Source organism: Blastomyces gilchristii (genome assembly GCF_000003855.2).
Source record: "Blastomyces gilchristii SLH14081 genomic scaffold supercont1.23, whole genome shotgun sequence".
Lineage (NCBI taxonomy): Eukaryota > Fungi > Ascomycota > Eurotiomycetes > Onygenales > Ajellomycetaceae > Blastomyces > Blastomyces gilchristii.
The window spans coordinates 341,733-359,947 of record NW_003101659.1 but is presented as its reverse complement, the minus strand read 5'-3'; the positions used below and the strand labels follow the sequence as shown (position 1 = coordinate 359,947).

Genomic DNA, 18,215 nt, shown 5'->3' with positions numbered 1-18,215 from the left:
AATAGAAAAATAGAAAAATAAAAAAAATAAAAAAAATAAAAAATAAAAATAAAAGGAAAGGAGAAGAAACAAAAAGCTATGCTCTGAGGAGGTAAACAATTAAGATTAGGGAGGGCTGGGGAGTAGTAGAATGTAATAAGCATAGTTAAGTACTGTTTGTTATATGTCAAGAAAGTATATAATAGATAGAGAATAATATCAATGTACAGAAATCCAATTCGGGAACCAGAATCAGAATCACTCAAAGAAAAACAAAAAAAGGGGGACAAATACACCACCAGATCCCTCACCCGTAATATCGAAACCCCAATCAACGCCTAGATATATACTCCCATAACCTTCCAAAGATACCGATAAGAAAAAAAAAAAAAAAAAAAAAAAAAGACCAAACATCTACATAAACCCACCTCCCATATCATCCTGCTCCTTCAACAACACCTCCAGCATATCAAACTCACCCACCATCGGCCCTGTCCCGCCCAGTCCCTGATCAACCCCCATCGTCGAACTGTTGAAGAACTGATCGAGCGGTAGCGCGAACCAGTCGGATTGGGCGCCGGGACCGGCACCGCTGGTGTTGTTGTTATTGGTGTTGTTAGTGCTGGAGGGCCCATTAGCGCCGCTGGCAGTGGTGGTGCCGTTGGCGAGCGAGGAGGCGGAACCGTCGTTGTTTCCAGTGTGGTTGTGGCTGTTGATGATGTCGGGGGAGATAGTGTTGTTGTTGGTGTCGTTGGTGTTGCTGGCGTTGGCCGTGGCCGTGGTGGTGGGGTCTGCGCCGTCGAGATCTATCTTCAGAGAAGCGGTGCTCGGGTCGTAGTAGTTGTAATAGACGGAGGCGGGCGGGGGCATGAAGGAGACGGTTAGATTGGAGGAGTTGAGGGGTTGGGCGGGGATGTTGGCGAGGGGGTCTGCATGGGTTGTTGAAGGGGCCGATGAGGATTGGGGGTGACTGTGACTGTGACTATGGCTGTGGCTGTGCTGGTTGGTTTGCTGGTGGTGATGGTGGCTGTTTGGATCATAATGGAAGGGCGTGTTGGTGGAGAGCTGATGCTGCTGGTGTTGTTGCTGCCAGCGCGCGGGGTTTTGGAAGTCATTTTGGTTCTGATCGAGTTGTTGAGAGGTGTGGTTGAGGTGGTCTGGCGGGTGTGGTGACTGCCGTGTTGACATTGGCGAGGACATGAGAGCCTGTGGTTGCGATTGTAGCTGCGGTGTTCGCTCACGGCTGCTGCATTCGCCTGTGCCGCGGTCTGGGGGTGCAAAGCGGAGGAATCTGTTGCGAATGTTGGACGTTAGGAGCTGAAGGAGGTCGGCGATGGTGACGCTCAGGTGGACATCGTCGACTACGCAGGTGCGCAGAGACTCGACGGTACGGTCTTGCAGGTCGAGGGAGATGCGGACTTCATCTTCTTTGGCACCTAGCGTAAAGGTCTATTATCATAAAAATGTTGTTAGCAGTGACGATTAACAAAGGGGAACACGGAAATAGCTCGATATATCGCATCGCACCTTAAGAATGAATATCATTCCCGATAAGATTCGGAAAAACGTGCGGACAGGCGCATGTTTCAGAGAGTCGCCAGGGACAAGGCCGTCAAGGACAGTTTTCAAAATGCGCCGCGAAGCGTCGACAACCTCTTGAATATACGGTTCGTTGACCTGGTATTGCTCCATGAGGACACGCCAAGAAGCCGTTGTATTCGCGGCGGAGGATGAAGCTGTCTGGCCCGTTGCTGAATTGCGCCGTGTAGATGCCGTCGCCGACAAATGTTGCGCTTCATTGCCCATTGTGGTCCATCTGTCGACGACGGCTTGAAGGGCGAGGCAGTTGACATATAAGCCTTTTGTCCGCCGAGTTAGTAGGAATGTGCATAATGGATGCAAATTGGGGGGAAATTACTCACGGGTATACTCATATTCAATAGCTAGAATATGTCGCATATGGCCAGACACTATTAAATCGCAGTTTAGCAACACAGCATATCCAAAAAGGAAATAAACGCATAAACTCACTAGAAACCCTATCAAACTTCATCCTAAACTCCTTCAACGACGGTATGAACTTATCAATCTGTTCTCTGTATCTCCCACTCTTAATCAAATTCGTCGTCTGCTCCTTACTCTGGAACAACACCTGGTTACTCGTGTACATGATCTTCGAAATATCCATCCAGCAATCCTGCATCAGGTCAATCGAGCGGTCCTCGTTGGGATCTAAGAATCGACAATCCTCCGACGACACCGGATCCATGTTAATCCCCCACTGAGGCAGCGGGAGCATGGACGGGATTCCTAACCGCCCGCTACTCTGCGACACATAGACGAGAATCAGTTTGCGCACGCGCCGTTTCCGGATACGCTCGGTTGAAGATTCTGTGTTTGCGTTGGACACTTGGTCGTTTTTCGGGTCGAAGACGCCGAGTTCGAAGGCGAGGGCTTGCGCTGTGCTGAGTAGCATCCAGGACATACGATCGGAGCGCCAGACGGGTTCGAGCCATTTGTAGAACGCGAGACGCCCCTCTGAACCACCGCCACCACCACCGCTTCCACCGCCGCTAGTACTCTGCGCCTTGTTCATGATTATAGGATCGTAGTCATGATCGTTATTCCCCTTGTTGTCAAGGGACTGCGTCTGAATCTGCGTCAGGAGCTGTGGGTCAATATCCAACAGAGTATTCTCATCATCGCCAGGTGGGAAATGCAAGGCGCGCGGGTGCCAGTCCGTCAGGAGAAGGAGAGCTTCGATAGTACCGAGCGATCGCAGATGACCGTTGCTCGCATTTGATTGGCCAGGCGCGAAGGAGAATTTGGGCATTTGGGAAGGTAGAGTGCCGCCGTCGAATTTCTCCTGGCCCCAGAATAGGCGCTCGATCATGCCGCGTAGATAGGACCATAGTTTTTCGTGAATGGAGTAGGCGCGGGAATTCGCTCCGTTGCCTGTTAAAGGCATGTGGCGGGAAGCGATGGTGAGCATTGTGACGGTCAGGACGGGCTCTTCGGTTAGGAGGGTTAGATGCATTGATGGAGAGCTGTAGTTTGGTATAACGATGGGACTCAACGGCGCGAGGTGCTCGTAATAGCTGTAAGAAAAAGGGGGTAGTAAATGTTAGTAGGCAACAGATATAACACGGGATGAAAATGACTGTCTGCACTTACTATGCAATATACCCCATGGCCTCATCAACACTGAACCAACCAGCCCTGATGAAGCGAAACCTCGACCACACCCTCACCGCATTCACATAATCCACATCCTCCACAAATCCACCTTTCAACGAAGGAGGAGCGTTCATCAACCCAGCCCCTGACCCACCCGTATCGCTAGCCCCAACAACCCCGTCCCCAGCACGATGTTCGACAACGCCAGCTGCAGTCGAGCCCGCTGTCCGCGGTTGGTAGCGATGGATAGACTGCTGGCCGTTGGACATGGATCTTCCCGATTTCTCGGAGATGCTGCCCCTCGCAATGGGGTCGTTTGGCGACGCAAAGGTCGACGAGGATGCGGCATAGCGATAGTCCATCTGCTGCTGGCGATTTAAATCCTCCGTCCTCCCCGCAGCTTCAGATAGGAGATGGAGTGCATCGTGAGTGTTGCTGATGGCTGGGGAGAGCAGTTCAGCCGCGGTGCGGTTCATGACTTGCTGACCGCTGGCGCCGGTGAGGTTTTCCGCGTAACCACCTGATCCTGGGCCTGCACCGGGGCCGCCCACGCTTCGCGCCGGTAACCGATGGCTGGTGCCTACGCTGGCGCTAACGTTGTTACTATTACTGTGATACTGGCTAGACGGGATAGGGTTTGCCGGCGGGATGGGAAAGCGATTGATGGGCGGGTGTCCAGGCTCAGTCCATCGACGGTGGGAGGCGGCGGACATGCTGATATCGGTATCTATCGCGGAGGGAGGAGCGGGGGGAAAGGGCGAGACGTCGTTGCTATTCGTGTCATCATCATTATCATTATCATTTACGTTATTATTGGTGCCGCTATTGAGGCTCTCCGCGGAATCGAGGCGAGAGGCATCTGCAGACATCATGCGCTTGTCTCTGCGCAGAGTGGTATCTTCCTCGGCATCGCCATTGGCAGCTTCTGGTACCTTGCGCTTGCGACGGGTAGCAGAGAACTCGCAGCGTTTGCTTTCGCGGCGGCAGCGGACGCAGGGGGGAGGGCGGGGGTTGTCGACGCCTGTATCCGTCAGTTAAATGTTTCATAACTATTTCATCAAACTAGTAATCAATCGACGATTGTAACGGGCAAATAGTATATATATAAAATGGAATAATATATAATATATATATATATATATATATATAGAAGACTACATACTTCCTAAATCACAGCGCACCTTTCTCTTGCGGCACGGATCGCAAGCCTGATAGCCGCGGCGGTGCTGGGGAGCGGGTGAGGGCGATCTGCGGGGAGAGAATCCGGGGTTGGTACCGGTGTTGGCGCCCTTGCCGGCGGCTGTATTATTGGGGTTTGCAGCAGCAGCATCGTGGGGTTGCACAGGCTGGACGGGCTGGTGGCGATGGGAGTGGTGAAGAGTCTGCGAGGCGGCGGATGGAGCAACCCTCGTGGCCATCCTAGGCACAAACGGAAGGCGAACAATGTGGGGAGACGGGGAAACGGGGAGACGGGGAGACAGTGGCGGCTAGGAGGGATGAGCCACAGGATACACAACTCAAGACACAAGACAAGACACCACCGCAAGGGCGCGGGTGGAGATAGGATGTGTTCCTGTGCCTGAGTCAGTCTGGGGCTGTGGCCAGTGGTTATCGCCTATCCCGTTGGTTGGATGGATGTTTGTGTGGATTCGGCCGATGCAAAGCGGCCACGGATGGGAATGGGGAATGAGACGGGACAATGGAACCGACCAAAGAAAAAAGTGGTGGATACAACAAAGAGATATAAAGACAGACAGAATAGAAGAGCAAAGAAGGGGGAAGAGCAGAGCAGAGCGGAGAGTTGAGTTGAGCTGGGCAGAGAGTAGTGAGTGGAGTGGTGTAAGAGAGGAGAGGATGAGAGAGAGAGAGAGTAGAGACTCTTGAGAGGATGAGAGGATGAGTGAGGCTCAAGTCAAACCTGCAGATTCGAAACACATAAAAAGAGGACAACAACAACCCAACGGGCCAACAACGACGACGACGACGACGACGACGACGACGACTGGAGCAGAATCATTGCTAATAATTGCTGGCTTAATTGCGGCAACAAAAAAGACGGGGTCAGCATAACCGGCGGTCCACCCTCTGCTTTTTCTCGGGCCAAATCAATCACCAAGACCCTTTAGCTGATGCTAGCTACCCCGCCGAGTTATTAACTATTATTATTATTCTTATTAAGCCCGGAAGCGGGTTGGGTTCATGTTCGGGGGACTCGTTTAGCGGGTTTCGTTTATTTCCCCCCTGAAAATTAATAGCGAAACACTGGCCGAATAGTTAGCCAGAATATCCACATTAATTAATTCTCTAATCATTCAAATATCATTCAAATGCAAACCCATAACTATACATCAACTCTTCTTTTTGATATGTCTTGCAATGCCAACTGTTCTACTGGCCCCGGTGACGTAAGGGTTAAACTGCTCCAACCACGGGCCCCCTATTATTATTATTATTATTATTATTATTATTATTATTTATTGAACAGGCTTCCCCTCAGACAATTGACGGCCAAGAAGGGGCAGGCTTGAACCCTGCAAGAAGAACCCGTTAACGCTGCGTATTACTCACAGTTTTCAATAAAAAATAGTATTAGAGATCTCTGAATACAACTACGTAGTATATAATAAATCATAAGATATTCATTCACTCAGAGAGATTTTGAGCACTAATAATTTTCACTGAATTTAGAGCTAAAAGTCACTCAACTTCAGTGGCTCATTATCTTGAGTACGTACTGAGCAGAAAGGATATTTTAAATGAATTGTAATAAAGAAGATGAAGTAAGCAACTAAAGATTATATAAATATCTTGGATTTTGTCGTGCAAGTATAATCCAAAAAAAAAAAAAAAATAATAATAAAAAATAAAATAATAAAATAAAAAAAGGCAACTAAAGATGGGGGAGAGATAAAGTCCATCTTATCTTATCATATTTAAGCTATCAACGCCAACAACCATCTACTGTCTAGAGGTTGTATAAAGACCCTCCACCACGACCTCGTTTATTACATTCTGTTGTTGTACTGTACATGTACATGTATCAACTTCCCATCATTTAGGCCTTTCTCTCTTCAATTTCTGCACTCATCAACCACCATGCGTCACAACTTCCCCAACAACTAACTGGATTGGTAGCCTCTGGGACGGCTATGAGTTGCACTGTGGTGAGAAAACCATATGGCGAATCGGCGAGAAAATGTCCGAACACTCTATCCTGATACCTGGTTCATCCTAAAACTGGTCCAGGTGGGCTGGAAGCCCAGGCTGTCTATCACTGTGAGCAGATTGTCCAGGGCAGACCCAGTAACAAGAAGGTCATTATCAAGGTCCGAATGCAGTATGTTCATGCAGCAAATCAAAACTTAAAAGAATAGCAAATCAGGTCTAGAAAGGGACATGGACATGTACATTACATGTACTTACTGGTAACAAACAGGGTACCCCCCGAATATCCCGCCAGCAACGACTCCAGCATCCGCGCAAGCCTCGCACAGCAGCAGCCCTCAGGCTGGATGCTCCAGGAGCTCCAGTCACTGAGATATTTTAACAAGAATGAATGCACTGTGGTTCCGAAGCTTCTGGATGTCGTGAGGTCATGGCAAGGCGAATCAGATATGCCCGTCCCGCAAGGCTATCTGGTGTTTATTGTGATGGAGAAAGTCCCAGCTGTATGTATCACTTGTCAAATTTTGGGAGTACAATCTTGTCCAGCGCAACAAGATCAGGGCCTCAGGGCCTCATTTCGTCGGAGCCTGACGTAAGGAGTAATACTAAGTTACCATTTATTGTTTGATCACCGATTAGCATGACTACTGACGAAAGTGGATGCATTTGCATTGGATAGGGCGCCGCTGCTCGAATTAGGTGCACGACCGAGTGATTGCCAGCTTGATAATCTCGTCTATGACGAGAGAACTGATACGTTACGTGGTACGCTGCCTGATATAAAATATCTCATCCTCCTCATATAGCAACCGTGCTGACATCGGTTCCCTTCACAGCTACTTTGTTGATTTCGAGGATATCAAGGTGGAGAAGACGAAACCGGCAGTGCAGTTTTCATCCGATCATTTCTTCATCTGGGGTTTGGCCAGAGATGAGAACTGTCAGGATGTTTATTAGCGGCCTGGTGCTGATCCTGGCCAAGATTTTCCCCCAGATGGTGTGCTAAGACTTTCGTAAGGTCGAGTGGAATTGCAAAATAAAACTCGTTATCCATACGTAGTGCGAATGATGTAAGAGGTCTTTTCTATTTTACAAGAGAGAGAAGGGGGGGGGAGGAGATGAAGTTGGTTGAGATTGCGAACTTCCTTGCGTATGGAATTAGAGCTATGGTATTTCCGCATATTCTAGAAGACAATATGGATGTTCTCCTCACACGCCTTCTCCTGTGTAATAGTCTCTTCGTATAACGGCGATTTGTTGAGCTCGAGGGTGTAATGCTCAATGGTGAGAAAGTAACTATCATCACATTTGCCATCACAGTTAGTTCTATCTAAGCTGAAATTTCCGCTCGAGCCTTTTCAACAATGCATTGCGCTTCTCCAATAACTCATAGATAAGTCCACACCTTTAACCACTCTTTTAACTTAATCAAACTCATCCAAGCAATCGCAGACTTGAGCATAGCTGCCACAACTAAGAGTGCAGGGCCTCGATCATTTCTCGTTCCAATTCTCTACCTTCTCTCCATGAAGGGATCCAGCAAGACACAGATAGAGAAGCACTTTACAAGCATTCAGACGCTTCCTTTCAGTGAGTGCGCCACACCGTAAAGGAGTTCACACCGCAACGGAATTTTTGAAAATAAGTATCTTTTATATGAGAATCATTTTTATGAAAAACATGAATATTTTCAACATCATAATAGATATGAGTTTTATATTATAATAGAAGTGTATATATCATATTCTGAGTGTATTACAACGTCTTTTTCTCAATAAAAATGTATTATCTATTTTTCTAGAATGAAATTTGCTCAATTCAATAATATTTTCAATTGCTTCTTTACAAATTCACTCAAAATTCTTTTTTAAAAAAGCTCACTGCTAGATTCATTAGAAATATCTCAATTCTATGAGTATTTTAATCGCAGTTTCAATCTCATAGACTCTCTAACTGCTGAGTTATTTAATCAAAATATGGTTGAAAGCTCATCGTAAGAAGAATTTTTATTCGCTTTCGTGCTGTAGTTATCTGCTGCCTCACAGACACTTATTTAAATACACTAAAAAAATATGTTGAGCAGCTCTTAGGTGGTTGTATTCTTGAAACCACACAAGAGTCTTCACACAGGCGACAGGTCCGTCTCACATAACGTCTAAAACAATATACAACGGACAGAAATTTAAAACATGGCAGGTCTTCATCACTTTTGTTTCCTTACCCATGACACGATCCATCTTTCCATCTTTCCGTCATGCCGTCATAGCTGAAGGTCCCCGCGCCCTCGATATGTCCACTGGGCCGGTCGGTTTATATATATAGCATAGCGTAGGCGTCGACAAAGGTTCTGACAACGTCAAAAACTCGAACGGGTGAACCCTATAATGAAACTGAAGAGTAAAAAAAGGTGTCAAAGCCTTTCCAATCACTCAACAAAAATATAAGAGATAAAAGTAACAGGTGGAATCATAGAGGTAAAAGTCTGTGTTTGTTTTGTTCATTTGCGAGAATTTCAACGGCTAAGTGATCAGTCTGATATCAATTTAACAATTTCCGATATCATTTCCCCCGCCCAGGTTAAGGTACTTGACATGCCCCGAAAATAAATAACAGATAAAAGAAAGTGACAGGTGTATAGGTAAAGACTGTGTGTGCTCATTGCGAGAATTTCAAGCGGGTAAGTGATCAGTCTGATATCAATTTAACAGTGTCTGATATCATTTCCGCCGCCCAGGTTAAGGTGCCTGACATGGCCGAAAACATAATTCAGACCCACGCCTGAATTGAATTTACAAGCTGAGCCCGATCCGGGGCTGGCATTCTTTGCAACATTTCGTACCCCGGATTTCTCTGTTTGACCATACGCGGCGCTGTTGCAAACTCCGAAATAGTGATCGTAGCATTTCACGACATAGCACTGCCTTCCCGCCATCCTGAGTCTCGGGTTCCCAAATTTCCTATTGAACTGGCTATGAGTCCGTCTGAGCGTATCGTGGCCACCGCCGCCACGGAAATCACAGCGCCAGCCCGCAGCTGCGGCGTCAATGGATGCTTCAACAGGTGAAGCAACGGGTGTAGCGGTTGAAGTGGCTGCTAGAAGAGCAACAAGGCCGACAAGGGATAGTTTCTGAGTAACATTAGCAAAAGGATCTCAGGATCATGCATTAGTGCGCAGGTGTTGTTACCATCTTGAATGTTTTATAGCTGTGAGGTTTGAGAGGCTTGTGTGTAGGTATGTATATTCAAAACGCACGTTTGATGAGGCTGGATCGTCCGAATCTAATAATATTGAAAACACATGAGTTAATCTGACTGAGTAAAAAATCATGAATAGAAGGAATATGTACCTTAATCTCTAACTATTGCCTTGAGAGAAAGAAAGAAAAGCTCAAAAGCAAGAGGGAGTCTTCACAGCTTTATACTCCTATTCCCCTTGTATTGTCCATATCTCCAGCATCGATTACTAGAGTTAATCTCCGAAATTAAAATGAAATCCACAGCTAGTCCTCATTTTTAGACTGAGTATTCTTCTGTAAGCGACGCTCTAACCCATGACGAAACGCATATACCGCGCATAAGAATATTCTCCGGATGCATATATAGCAAGCTAGATAAACTACCTGTGCATGGTCGGTATATATGTACGTAAGATGAATAGCCATTCAGTCAAAAGTGACTCTCATTGGCCGTATGGTCTTAACGTTGAGGCATGAGATCCGGAGTTCAACCTGGCGTCACCTTGCCACAATGATATATCAGCAGATTGTAACCGATCACACCCAAGAATACCCCCGGGATTGTCTGGTATCCTATCAAAGTGGGGTGTACTCCGCCAAAGCCATGAAGGGAGAGCAAGAGACAGGGTTAGGATCAAGAATCCGGAGCTTTCTGCTCAAGTAGATGCAGGAGCTCGGGCCCCGTTCAGTTCTAGAATGCAGAAGTTGATTCAGATCATGTCGTGCTCAAATCTTACATCCGCAACTGCTCCTGGTAGCTAGAGAGATAGATACCTGTGGCAGAACATGACTCTCAAGAAAATCTAAGTTTCAATCTCGGGTATAGAAATGAATTGAAACTGAAACGCTTAGAAAAGAATGAGAGCATAGAATGAATCTCAGGGATTGTGGGAGGGAGTCTGGGGAGTTCAGCTGGCAGACCCAACATTGGCTATTCACTCGAGTTGAGGCGAGAGACTTTTTGCAGGTTGTTTCTGCCTTTCGAATTTCAGACCTCGGGAAAACCGGAGAATGAATATAGACCAGCGATTGGTCAAGTCAAGGCGGCTTAGATTGACGACGCTCAAGGTGCCATTGCCTCCAGATGAGGAGATAGCATACCGTCTGCTAGCTTGATGATGCTCTCGTCCTGCTAGTCCACGGCGATATGACCTTTTCTGTAGTTAGTATATACCAGTTAGTTGCCGTCTCAGGTCCTTATCATGGATGGGATGGGTATAACTTTGAACTCAGAGGTTGCGCCGATAAGTTAATTGACCACGACATTGATTGAACCTCTATATCCTGAGGTCTCAGCTTGTGTATGAGACATAGCTTCAGGGAGGAATTGCTCACTGGAATAAATCTACCTGATATAGGCTCTTGTTGTAGGTAGACACACTAGAATGCGGGATCCTTTGTTCAAATCTTCGAGTTGAACTCCTTGGAGGTTACAGAGTAATCTCTACAGATTCAATACGCAGTATGTTCTCCAGTCGTTCCGCCGGTGGTGCCAATCCCGCCAAGCAACTAGTTAACTAACTTACACAGTTCCTCAAACCACCAAGCACCAACAAGCACGATCACACCCCAGAAAGATATAAAGGTAATAGTGAGGAAAACGGAAGGAAACGAATTTCCGTTCCCCGTCACCTCAACCCCGTATTAAAGACATTATAGAACTTCTCAAAATTCTATAGATTCTTTAAAATGACCCGGATCAATTAGTCCAAATAGACATCAAGTATGTTATCTGAGTAGGCAGCTCGTCGTTCCTAGGATTTTGCCGTGTCAGGTTGCAGCCTTTTTAGTACGCACGCCACAGTTAAGTTACGCTGTAACTACTTACCGGAGTGTGGATAGTAGTGCTTATATATGTTCAGATGGCATGGCTTTAGAAAAGAATAGTAAACCTATGTTGTTCAAACAGAGAAGAGTACAGCGGAAGATATCTCTATTCCATTCGGTTTGATTGGGTGGAGCGCGGTGTCTAGCCTCTTATGATGAACCAATATCTCATGAAGGAGATAGTTAACCGCCTGTTACATGTACATGTACATGTACAATAATAATATCTCCTGTAACTACGACCATAGAACGACGTGAGCCGCCGATCCCCAAAGCTGTGTCGCCGGCATCGGAGATGTCGGTCTCGTGCTGGCAGAGTTCAGGGAGGCTGACATATTCCTGTTTATCATTTGGGATGGCGGAGGGTACAACTTCTCCTGTCTTTAGCAAGGTGTCTTTCCACGGCTGTAAATGACACTCACAATATCTTTATCCAGCAGTGGAGAATGGCTGTTTATCTTTGTTAAAAAGGTAGACTGTCTACCTCTACAGTGACAAGTCATCAAATTACCTACACAGCATGCACCACAGTGTCCCTTTCCCATTGGTAATTAATTCATCTGGACAAGATTATTGCACTTGCTCCATGTCTTTTTGACCCTCTTCAAGCTTGATGGCTGCATCTTGTGTCACTGGAACAACAACAGAAAATAAAGGCTCTGAGACTTGACTGTTCTCACATACTGCATCACAATGAGAAGAGCTTTCATTGTATAGCTCACGGGCGAGGGTCCAGAAAAAGCGTGGCTTTGAGCCAATGGAGCATTTCAAAATGTCCCTTCTGTCAAAGAGGTTATTTCGAGCGTGCTGTTGTGAGGTCTTGGTTCCCGAACTACTAGAGATGTTGGTCCGGGAGGACATGGGAGTCGATGCCAGAGGGGCCCGCCGGATTCTGAAGGAGAGCAACAAGATTGGGAAGTTGCTCAATCTTGAGCGAATCGAGTACGGCTGCGATCCCGGGGAAGATGCTGAAGAGTTTCGTCTGACATTTGCCCCAGCCGCTGTGCTGACCTAGATCCAGTTGTGATACGCTTCGCCGCTGGCAACGGAGCACTGCTTCGGATTTCACCCTCGATCACAACCAGACTGTGACATTGTTCCTTACTAATCATCACAATTTCCTAGAAACCTATACTGCCCCAATGGCGCAACCTGTCTCCCTTGCTTCCGGTATCATCACCCTGGCAGGGTTTGCTTTTGCCTCAAATCACTGTATCAGGCGGTCGAGAGCTTTCGCAATACCAAACGAGCGGTTAGGGAGCTGAAGGAGGAGTTTGAGTCTCTTGGTAGGGTTTTACAATCCCTTCAACAGGCGGTCGTGGCCTATGGGGAATGAACAGGGAATTCGAAGACGTGATCAACACATTCGTGACGCATCCGGCAGGTTCTAGGGCCAGCTTTCGAGATTGGGCAAAGTTGACATCCATGGGAGAAGGCATAGGCCGATTTAGATTGATGCTGGCAGGATACCAATATACCATGAATATTGCACTCGGGGATGCGACGTTGTATGCCTCTCTAAGGTGTATCTTCCCAATCAAGCTGACGATATGGCTTATAGCCGCAGAACAATATACCAACTAATTCATATCTGCGTAATGTATTAATCTATCCCCACGTCTGGCCGCGAGGCACAATCAGCGTGGTTTTTTAGCGTGTACATTAGTGTATTAAATACACGAAAACTACTAGATTATATGGGGGATCGGCCGTATTGACGTTTTTTAGTGGAATTTATGTAATCTATTTCCATCTGCTATGCCGTTGGGTGCGCCTCACTACAACACGTCCCCAGTCAACTTTGTCAAAACATTCTCTTACATCCTCCTCGCTCTAGCTCCAGCTCCAGATGCATATCCAGATGCATTGCCCATAATATTCCCCGACCCTCCAACCCCAACTCCAACGCCAGAAGCAACACTATCCTCGCTCCCTCTCCGCGACATACTTGGACTCGTAAACCCGCTCCTAATAATATGATTCCCTCCCCTCCCCAATCCCCTAGCCCCTAGCAAGAGCCCACGCACAAACCCACCCCCTTGCCTGGCAGGTAACTCACTCTTCCCTGCCGTCAAAACGTACAGCAAATACTTCAAATTCGGCAACGTATGCCGAACATCAATAACCCTCAGCCCCATCCGATTCATCAAATACTCAATATTTTTATTAAGTAAAAACACCCCGTACTCAAACCGATAATGCGCATTGACAGGGTAGAGCGGGAACGTGCGCTGCGGCAGGCCCACGGAGATCGGGTCTTGAATGAACGAGTGTGATAGATATGGTTGGACGGGGTACGGGAGTGGGACGGAGAGGTAGAAGGAGAGCAGGTAGACGAGGTGCGCCGTGTAGCCCAGGGCGGCCGCGATGCACTCCTTATCCATGTCTTCGAAGGTCGAGTTGGGCAGTGCGCGGCTGCAGATGGTGAACGCCAGTGGTTTCTCTGGGATCGGCTCGATCGGGTATATAGCCTGCAGGTCCTCGCATATCCGCCGTATCTGGCCCATGGAGTCCTCTGTTGTCTTCTGTAGCAGGTCTTCGCTGGAGGACATGCTCGACTGTGCTTCAGAGAGGTAGGATTTTGTCTTTTCTTGAGACGCGCGGCCGCGAGCCATGGCGTCACGTCGCGCTTCTAGGCTCCGTTGGATTTCCTCCTTGTGTTGTTTGCTCTGGCGTAGTTGTTTCCTTGCAGATGTTGTGGCGCGTTTTACGGAGGAGAGCTTCTCGATGGCTTGAGATTTGCGGTTTAGGGTATTGATGGCGCTGTGGCTTTTCTCGAGTACCATGTTGATTTGAGTTTCGAGTTTCTCACGCGTCGCAAGGGCATCTTGTATGCAATCGTCGAGGTTGGCAAGGCGCATGAGCGCATCGTATGATGACGTAGATTGCAGGTTGCTATCATCACTAAACCTACCAGCAGCAGTAGTAGTTACAGATGCTGGCAGCTGCTGCACAGGCGGTATATCCATCAAACTCGTATAAACACCATCCTGAAAATGGAACACAATGCAATTCATCGGTAACGGGTGATGGAAACTCTCCAAGGTTTTCCCGATATATTGCAACGAGCGCAGATTCACCTCCAGGCTTAGCAGCAGGATATACTCCGTCATATTCCCCGTCTTCGCCCATAGCTTGTACGTTACCTGATCCAGCCGCGATACCAGCGGCCCGCAGATGTTCAGATCGAAGTATTTAAAATTCGGATTCATCGCCCTCTCCACCACCTCGCTCACGTAGACCGGCTGGTCCATGCCCGCACAGTGCAGCGAGAACCAGGAATCCGCCATCCGGTTGCCGGCAATGTTCTCCAACCGATGCTGTCGAATGAATGGGGCGGCACCCGCCCAGGGTAAGGTATTTCTCCTGCGATGTATCTGAATATCTCTATTCCGCTCCTTTTCATTGTCACTCCCAGTAGGTCCGAAAGGGGAGGCAGTAGTAGCAGCAGCGCTCGTGGAGGGAAGCTGGCCACTGCGCTTAAGATCCGTGAATGAGCGCGACTGGTGGATTGATGATCGGGATTCATGTTCATGCATCGCCAGTTGTTTCGCTGGGGACCGAAGGGCGTTGGGAGCATTGTCGTCGTCTATGGTCTTGTGGCGAGATGGCGTACTGTAATTGACGACGAGATTGCGCACGGAGATACCCTGAAGATGGCGAAGCTTGCGATTCTACAAAATAAATTGTTATTATTCGTATATATAATGAAATAAACTTGAGATATTAAAAGCGGGTTAAGAAACAAAGTAGACAATGGGGTGTCCTACCGAAAACCGCGGCTTCCGACGTTGGCTATCCGCAGTGCTGAGCTGTTGTAATCGCTGGGCGAGGTCATCTGTCGATGTGAATAGAGTCATTGCTAGAAAGCATGCGATATGTGAGGCATAGTAAGTGTGGTTGTACACTCGGAGCTGTCATTCTCCTTGAAGTATTTATATATATAGTGAGGTATGGTATGGGGGCGCTCGAGATGAGAATACACTGCGAAGTTTTAAACCAAACAATGCTGTCTAGGTCATGCTATCCCACCACCACAGCGAGTAGACACTGTCTTTAGCAGTCAGCTCGTAGACCTCGATGCTGCTTTGTCTTTGTTGGTTGTTGGTGGTGGTGGTGTTGTTCTTGTTGACTTGGAAGCTGAGCTTTGTCGTTGTCTTTTGCCGACGATTGTCTGACTGTTCCCAATTGGGCAATTCTGCTGGGTCGGACCGCAAACTCCAAAAAAACTTCTTCAACAACCACAACGACATCCGCATCCACCACCACTAGACTCCTCCCCCTCCTCGCACTCAAGGAGGCCTTCGACTACATCTCACTTCCAGCAGGCGCCACAATGTCCTAGAAATTCACCAATTGACTCCGCAGAAAGATTGATAAAACGCACCCGCATCAATGGTCGCCGCGAGCATGGCCGCCAGAGCGGCCGTCAGAACAGCCCCCAGAACAAGAGCGGCTATTAAAGCGGCTAGGAGAGCGGAAGCAGGGGCTGAAGCGGGTGCCGGCTCTCAGGCGAAGAAGCACTTTGCGAGAAAGGTTAAACACCATTCCTCAGACCTCCAGTTACCCAAGACGGTCAGCCCTGTGGTTGTCACCACCTTGGACGCCCTTCGGTTCCCACGAACGACAAAACCCATCCAGGGCAAGGTTAGAGAAACTGGGTCCCGTGCTGCTCTACTATGGCGGAGACAGGAAAGGGACAGACTACGCAAGGCGCTGCACCGACTGACGCATGGGAAAAATATATTCGCCTACAATAATATCCGAACGAACCAGGTTGTATATTCGTTTACAAGAGAGCTTGAGGTGAGTGGATTCTTCTTCCTTCCCGGATATATAAAAAGCAAACCTCAACCAGCCCTCCCAGAATGAAATAATATCATTTCTAACGCTGCACTGCTTGCTAGGAAAACAACGTCCTCTCCCAACTCGTCTACCACGGCAAAAAGACTGTACCCGCAACCTTGCGCAAGGATATGTGGACCCCTTATTTCTCTCTGCATTTCGCCTCCAATTCCCAGGGCCTTGAGGCCTACCGTCTCCTCCGCGAGTTTTCCATGCAGCGCCAGCTCGCTCCGCCTGCAGATATGATTACCGCCTCGGAAGAATGCGAAATCCTCACCCGCCAACGCCCGCGTGATCTCACTGAAGCTAAGAAATGGGACGAGGAATGGAAGATTCGCATGGAAAAACACCACATCCTGAGCAAACGATTGCGCGCCCGTGTGCTCATGGACCAAAAGGCTACGAGTGTCGCGGATGTGGCGGCGGTGTTGGCGCTGCAGGAGCAGAAGATGAAGGAGGAGCAGGAGCGGGAGGCGAGAGAGAGTGAGCTAGAAAATGAAGAGGAAGATGGGGGAGATGTAGAAGGCGGGGAGGAAGGGAAGGGGAAGGAGAGCGTACAGATTGGGGACAGGGATAAATCGGGGAAGAAAATTAGCAAAAAGAGACGGAAGCGGATGCGGGCGGCTATAAGAGCGCAGCAGGAGCTGGAGAAGGAAACCATGGAGAAAATCAGCGACTTGGAACGCATGCTTGGAGTTAAGATTGACCCGTCGCGGGCACCGTCGAAGTACCACATTGTCAATGAGGGCGAGGTCAAGATGTTCTGGACGGATCTGCATAATCTGCAGTATGCGGAGTCGTGGCCGAAGAATGTCATTCACGCTCAATTGAAAGGTGGCCGTGACCATATTATGGGTACCGGGATTGACCTCGCCGCAGGCGAGTCATTGGCGCTTGCTGGTGCTCCTGCTTCCAACGAGGGAGAGGGCGAGGTCGCGGAACAAGCTGGGGGCGCTGGTGTCGGTGGATTGGCTGAAGCCGAGACTAGGGCCCAGGAAGCGCAGGGGAAGGAGGAGGCTCCTAAGGAAGAGAAACCGAAGTCGGGTCTTGGGAAGTTGAAGTTCTGGTAGAAAGGATCCAGGGGCATGCCTGCCATGGTTTTATTCTCTTCTATTGAATACATTTAAATGGCTGTGTTGATAAAAAATGGGTGTATTATTTTTGCCTCCCTGTTTACCACGCCCCCCGTTTTGTTGAACACCTTGTACCATTTCCATTTCCTCTTATCTTCTCCTTTATGGTCAGGCCTTGGATCGTTGGCCATTATTTCCCCCCCCTTTTCTCTAGTTTTGTATACTATAAATTTTGGCGCAATCCTTGTTTTAAATAGACAAAACAACCTTATGGACATGAATATTTCCCTGACGTGATGATCTGACGGACCCGGGAAAGGACTGATATACGATAGAAAGGGCTAATATACGGCAGAAGCATGTTTGATAGGCAAAGTAAACTATGTCAAACTTCTATAAATATCTAAATGAAGATTGAAATAGCTGCAGCTGATCTTAAATGATGACAATGGAGACTCGAAATGTAGAATTTTGTACCCGTTCGAAACAAAACAAGCTTAATAGATAAGTTTCATATCGTATATGATATCTCATACTGTTCCCTAGTTTATTTTCGCCTGTCTTTCTCTCTTTACCCACCCCCCCCCCCCCCCCCCCGCCCCATTGGGACACCCCCCCCCCCCTATAGTATTGGAGCGCCCCATTCTTAGCCGTGGACCACTTGGAAAGAATTGGGTCAAATTCCCTTGCCAGCTTCAAAAAAAAAACCAAGACTAGCATTACTGGTGTTTTGTCAAAAACATACTTATGGGTTAAAGAGAGTTAGACGAGCTCATGGGCATTGTAATATCTTCTATGCATGTTCGTGAGAGTCTCTTCTGAACTCATCATTGTAGATGAGACCATCATTGATATATACAGATACAAATTCATCAAGAAGATCTAGAAGAGCTCGGGTAATATACTTCTGAAA

General features: G+C 47.8%; 6 protein-coding genes across 7 annotated transcripts; 3 read left to right on the top strand and 3 right to left on the bottom strand.

The window, feature by feature from the left end:
• Positions 1-314: 314 nt before the first annotated feature.
• BDBG_08329 (C6 transcription factor) lies at positions 315-5,172 on the bottom strand. The gene is made up of 6 exons (XM_031723512.1): positions 4,319-5,172; positions 3,154-4,177; positions 2,011-3,077; positions 1,902-1,949; positions 1,507-1,838; positions 315-1,428 (listed from the first exon to the last, which is right to left on the bottom strand). Exons 1-6 carry the CDS (start codon positions 4,572-4,574, stop codon positions 394-396), a joined length of 3,762 nt encoding a protein of 1,253 aa, XP_031580691.1. The 5' UTR covers positions 4,575-5,172; the 3' UTR covers positions 315-393.
• Positions 5,173-6,028: 856 nt separating this feature from the next.
• BDBG_08328 lies at positions 6,029-7,986 on the top strand. Of its 2 annotated transcripts, XM_031723511.1 has the most exons (5): positions 6,054-6,493; positions 6,593-6,913; positions 7,001-7,086; positions 7,158-7,391; positions 7,556-7,723. In XM_031723511.1, the coding sequence occupies exons 1-4, from the start codon at positions 6,489-6,491 to the stop codon at positions 7,325-7,327; spliced, it is 582 nt and encodes a 193-aa protein (XP_031580690.1). In that variant the 5' UTR covers positions 6,054-6,488; the 3' UTR covers positions 7,328-7,391; positions 7,556-7,723. The 2 variants fall into 2 exon arrangements, with proteins under 2 accessions (XP_031580689.1, XP_031580690.1); XM_031723510.1 differs by having other exon boundaries at positions 6,029-6,493; positions 7,158-7,986.
• A 15-nt stretch (positions 7,987-8,001) lies between these two features.
• BDBG_08327 (uncharacterized protein) lies at positions 8,002-11,191 on the bottom strand. The gene is made up of 4 exons (XM_031723509.1): positions 10,893-11,191; positions 9,669-10,841; positions 9,507-9,600; positions 8,002-9,448 (listed from the first exon to the last, which is right to left on the bottom strand). Exons 3-4 carry the CDS (start codon positions 9,507-9,509, stop codon positions 9,023-9,025), a joined length of 429 nt encoding a protein of 142 aa, XP_031580688.1. The 5' UTR covers positions 9,510-9,600; positions 9,669-10,841; positions 10,893-11,191; the 3' UTR covers positions 8,002-9,022.
• Positions 11,192-12,147: 956 nt separating this feature from the next.
• Positions 12,148-13,095, top strand: BDBG_08326 (uncharacterized protein). Its single transcript, XM_031723508.1, has 3 exons — positions 12,148-12,326; positions 12,406-12,554; positions 12,697-13,095. Exons 1-3 carry the CDS (start codon positions 12,157-12,159, stop codon positions 12,966-12,968), a joined length of 591 nt encoding a protein of 196 aa, XP_031580687.1. The 5' UTR covers positions 12,148-12,156; the 3' UTR covers positions 12,969-13,095.
• A 106-nt stretch (positions 13,096-13,201) lies between these two features.
• Positions 13,202-15,244, bottom strand: BDBG_08325 (UV radiation resistance protein; the record flags this gene model as incomplete). The annotated part of the gene is made up of 2 exons (XM_002621248.1): positions 13,202-15,058; positions 15,155-15,244. The coding sequence occupies 2 exons, from the start codon at positions 15,242-15,244 to the stop codon at positions 13,202-13,204; spliced, it is 1,947 nt and encodes a 648-aa protein (XP_002621294.1).
• A 156-nt stretch (positions 15,245-15,400) lies between these two features.
• On the top strand, positions 15,401-17,842 carry BDBG_08324 (uncharacterized protein). The gene is made up of 2 exons (XM_002621247.2): positions 15,401-16,190; positions 16,292-17,842. Exons 1-2 carry the CDS (start codon positions 15,780-15,782, stop codon positions 17,297-17,299), a joined length of 1,419 nt encoding a protein of 472 aa, XP_002621293.2. The 5' UTR covers positions 15,401-15,779; the 3' UTR covers positions 17,300-17,842.
• Positions 17,843-18,215: the final 373 nt, after the last annotated feature.

Excerpts from the sequence above, each read along its gene's own strand:
- BDBG_08328 (XM_031723510.1), top strand. Across the intron at positions 6,914-7,000 it reads TCATTTCGTCGGAGCCTGAC|GGCGCCGCTGCTCGAATTAG; the intron begins GTAAGGAGTAAT and ends TGCATTGGATAG. Across the intron at positions 7,087-7,157 it reads GAGAACTGATACGTTACGTG|CTACTTTGTTGATTTCGAGG; the intron begins GTACGCTGCCTG and ends TTCCCTTCACAG.
- BDBG_08329 (XM_031723512.1), bottom strand. The coding sequence starts at position 4,574 with ATGGCCACGAGGGTTGCTCCATCCGCCGCCTCGCAGACTCTTCACCAC. Across the intron at positions 1,950-2,010 it reads GAAGTTTGATAGGGTTTCTA|TGTCTGGCCATATGCGACAT; the intron begins GTGAGTTTATGC and ends GCGATTTAATAG. Across the intron at positions 1,429-1,506 it reads GAATGATATTCATTCTTAAG|ACCTTTACGCTAGGTGCCAA; the intron begins GTGCGATGCGAT and ends TTATGATAATAG.
- BDBG_08326 (XM_031723508.1), top strand. The coding sequence starts at position 12,157 with ATGTCCCTTCTGTCAAAGAGGTTATTTCGAGCGTGCTGTTGTGAGGTC. Across the intron at positions 12,327-12,405 it reads CTCAATCTTGAGCGAATCGA|TTGTGATACGCTTCGCCGCT; the intron begins GTACGGCTGCGA and ends ACCTAGATCCAG. Across the intron at positions 12,555-12,696 it reads ACCTGTCTCCCTTGCTTCCG|GCGGTCGTGGCCTATGGGGA; the intron begins GTATCATCACCC and ends TCCCTTCAACAG.
- BDBG_08324 (XM_002621247.2), top strand. The coding sequence starts at position 15,780 with ATGGTCGCCGCGAGCATGGCCGCCAGAGCGGCCGTCAGAACAGCCCCC. Across the intron at positions 16,191-16,291 it reads CGTTTACAAGAGAGCTTGAG|GAAAACAACGTCCTCTCCCA; the intron begins GTGAGTGGATTC and ends ACTGCTTGCTAG.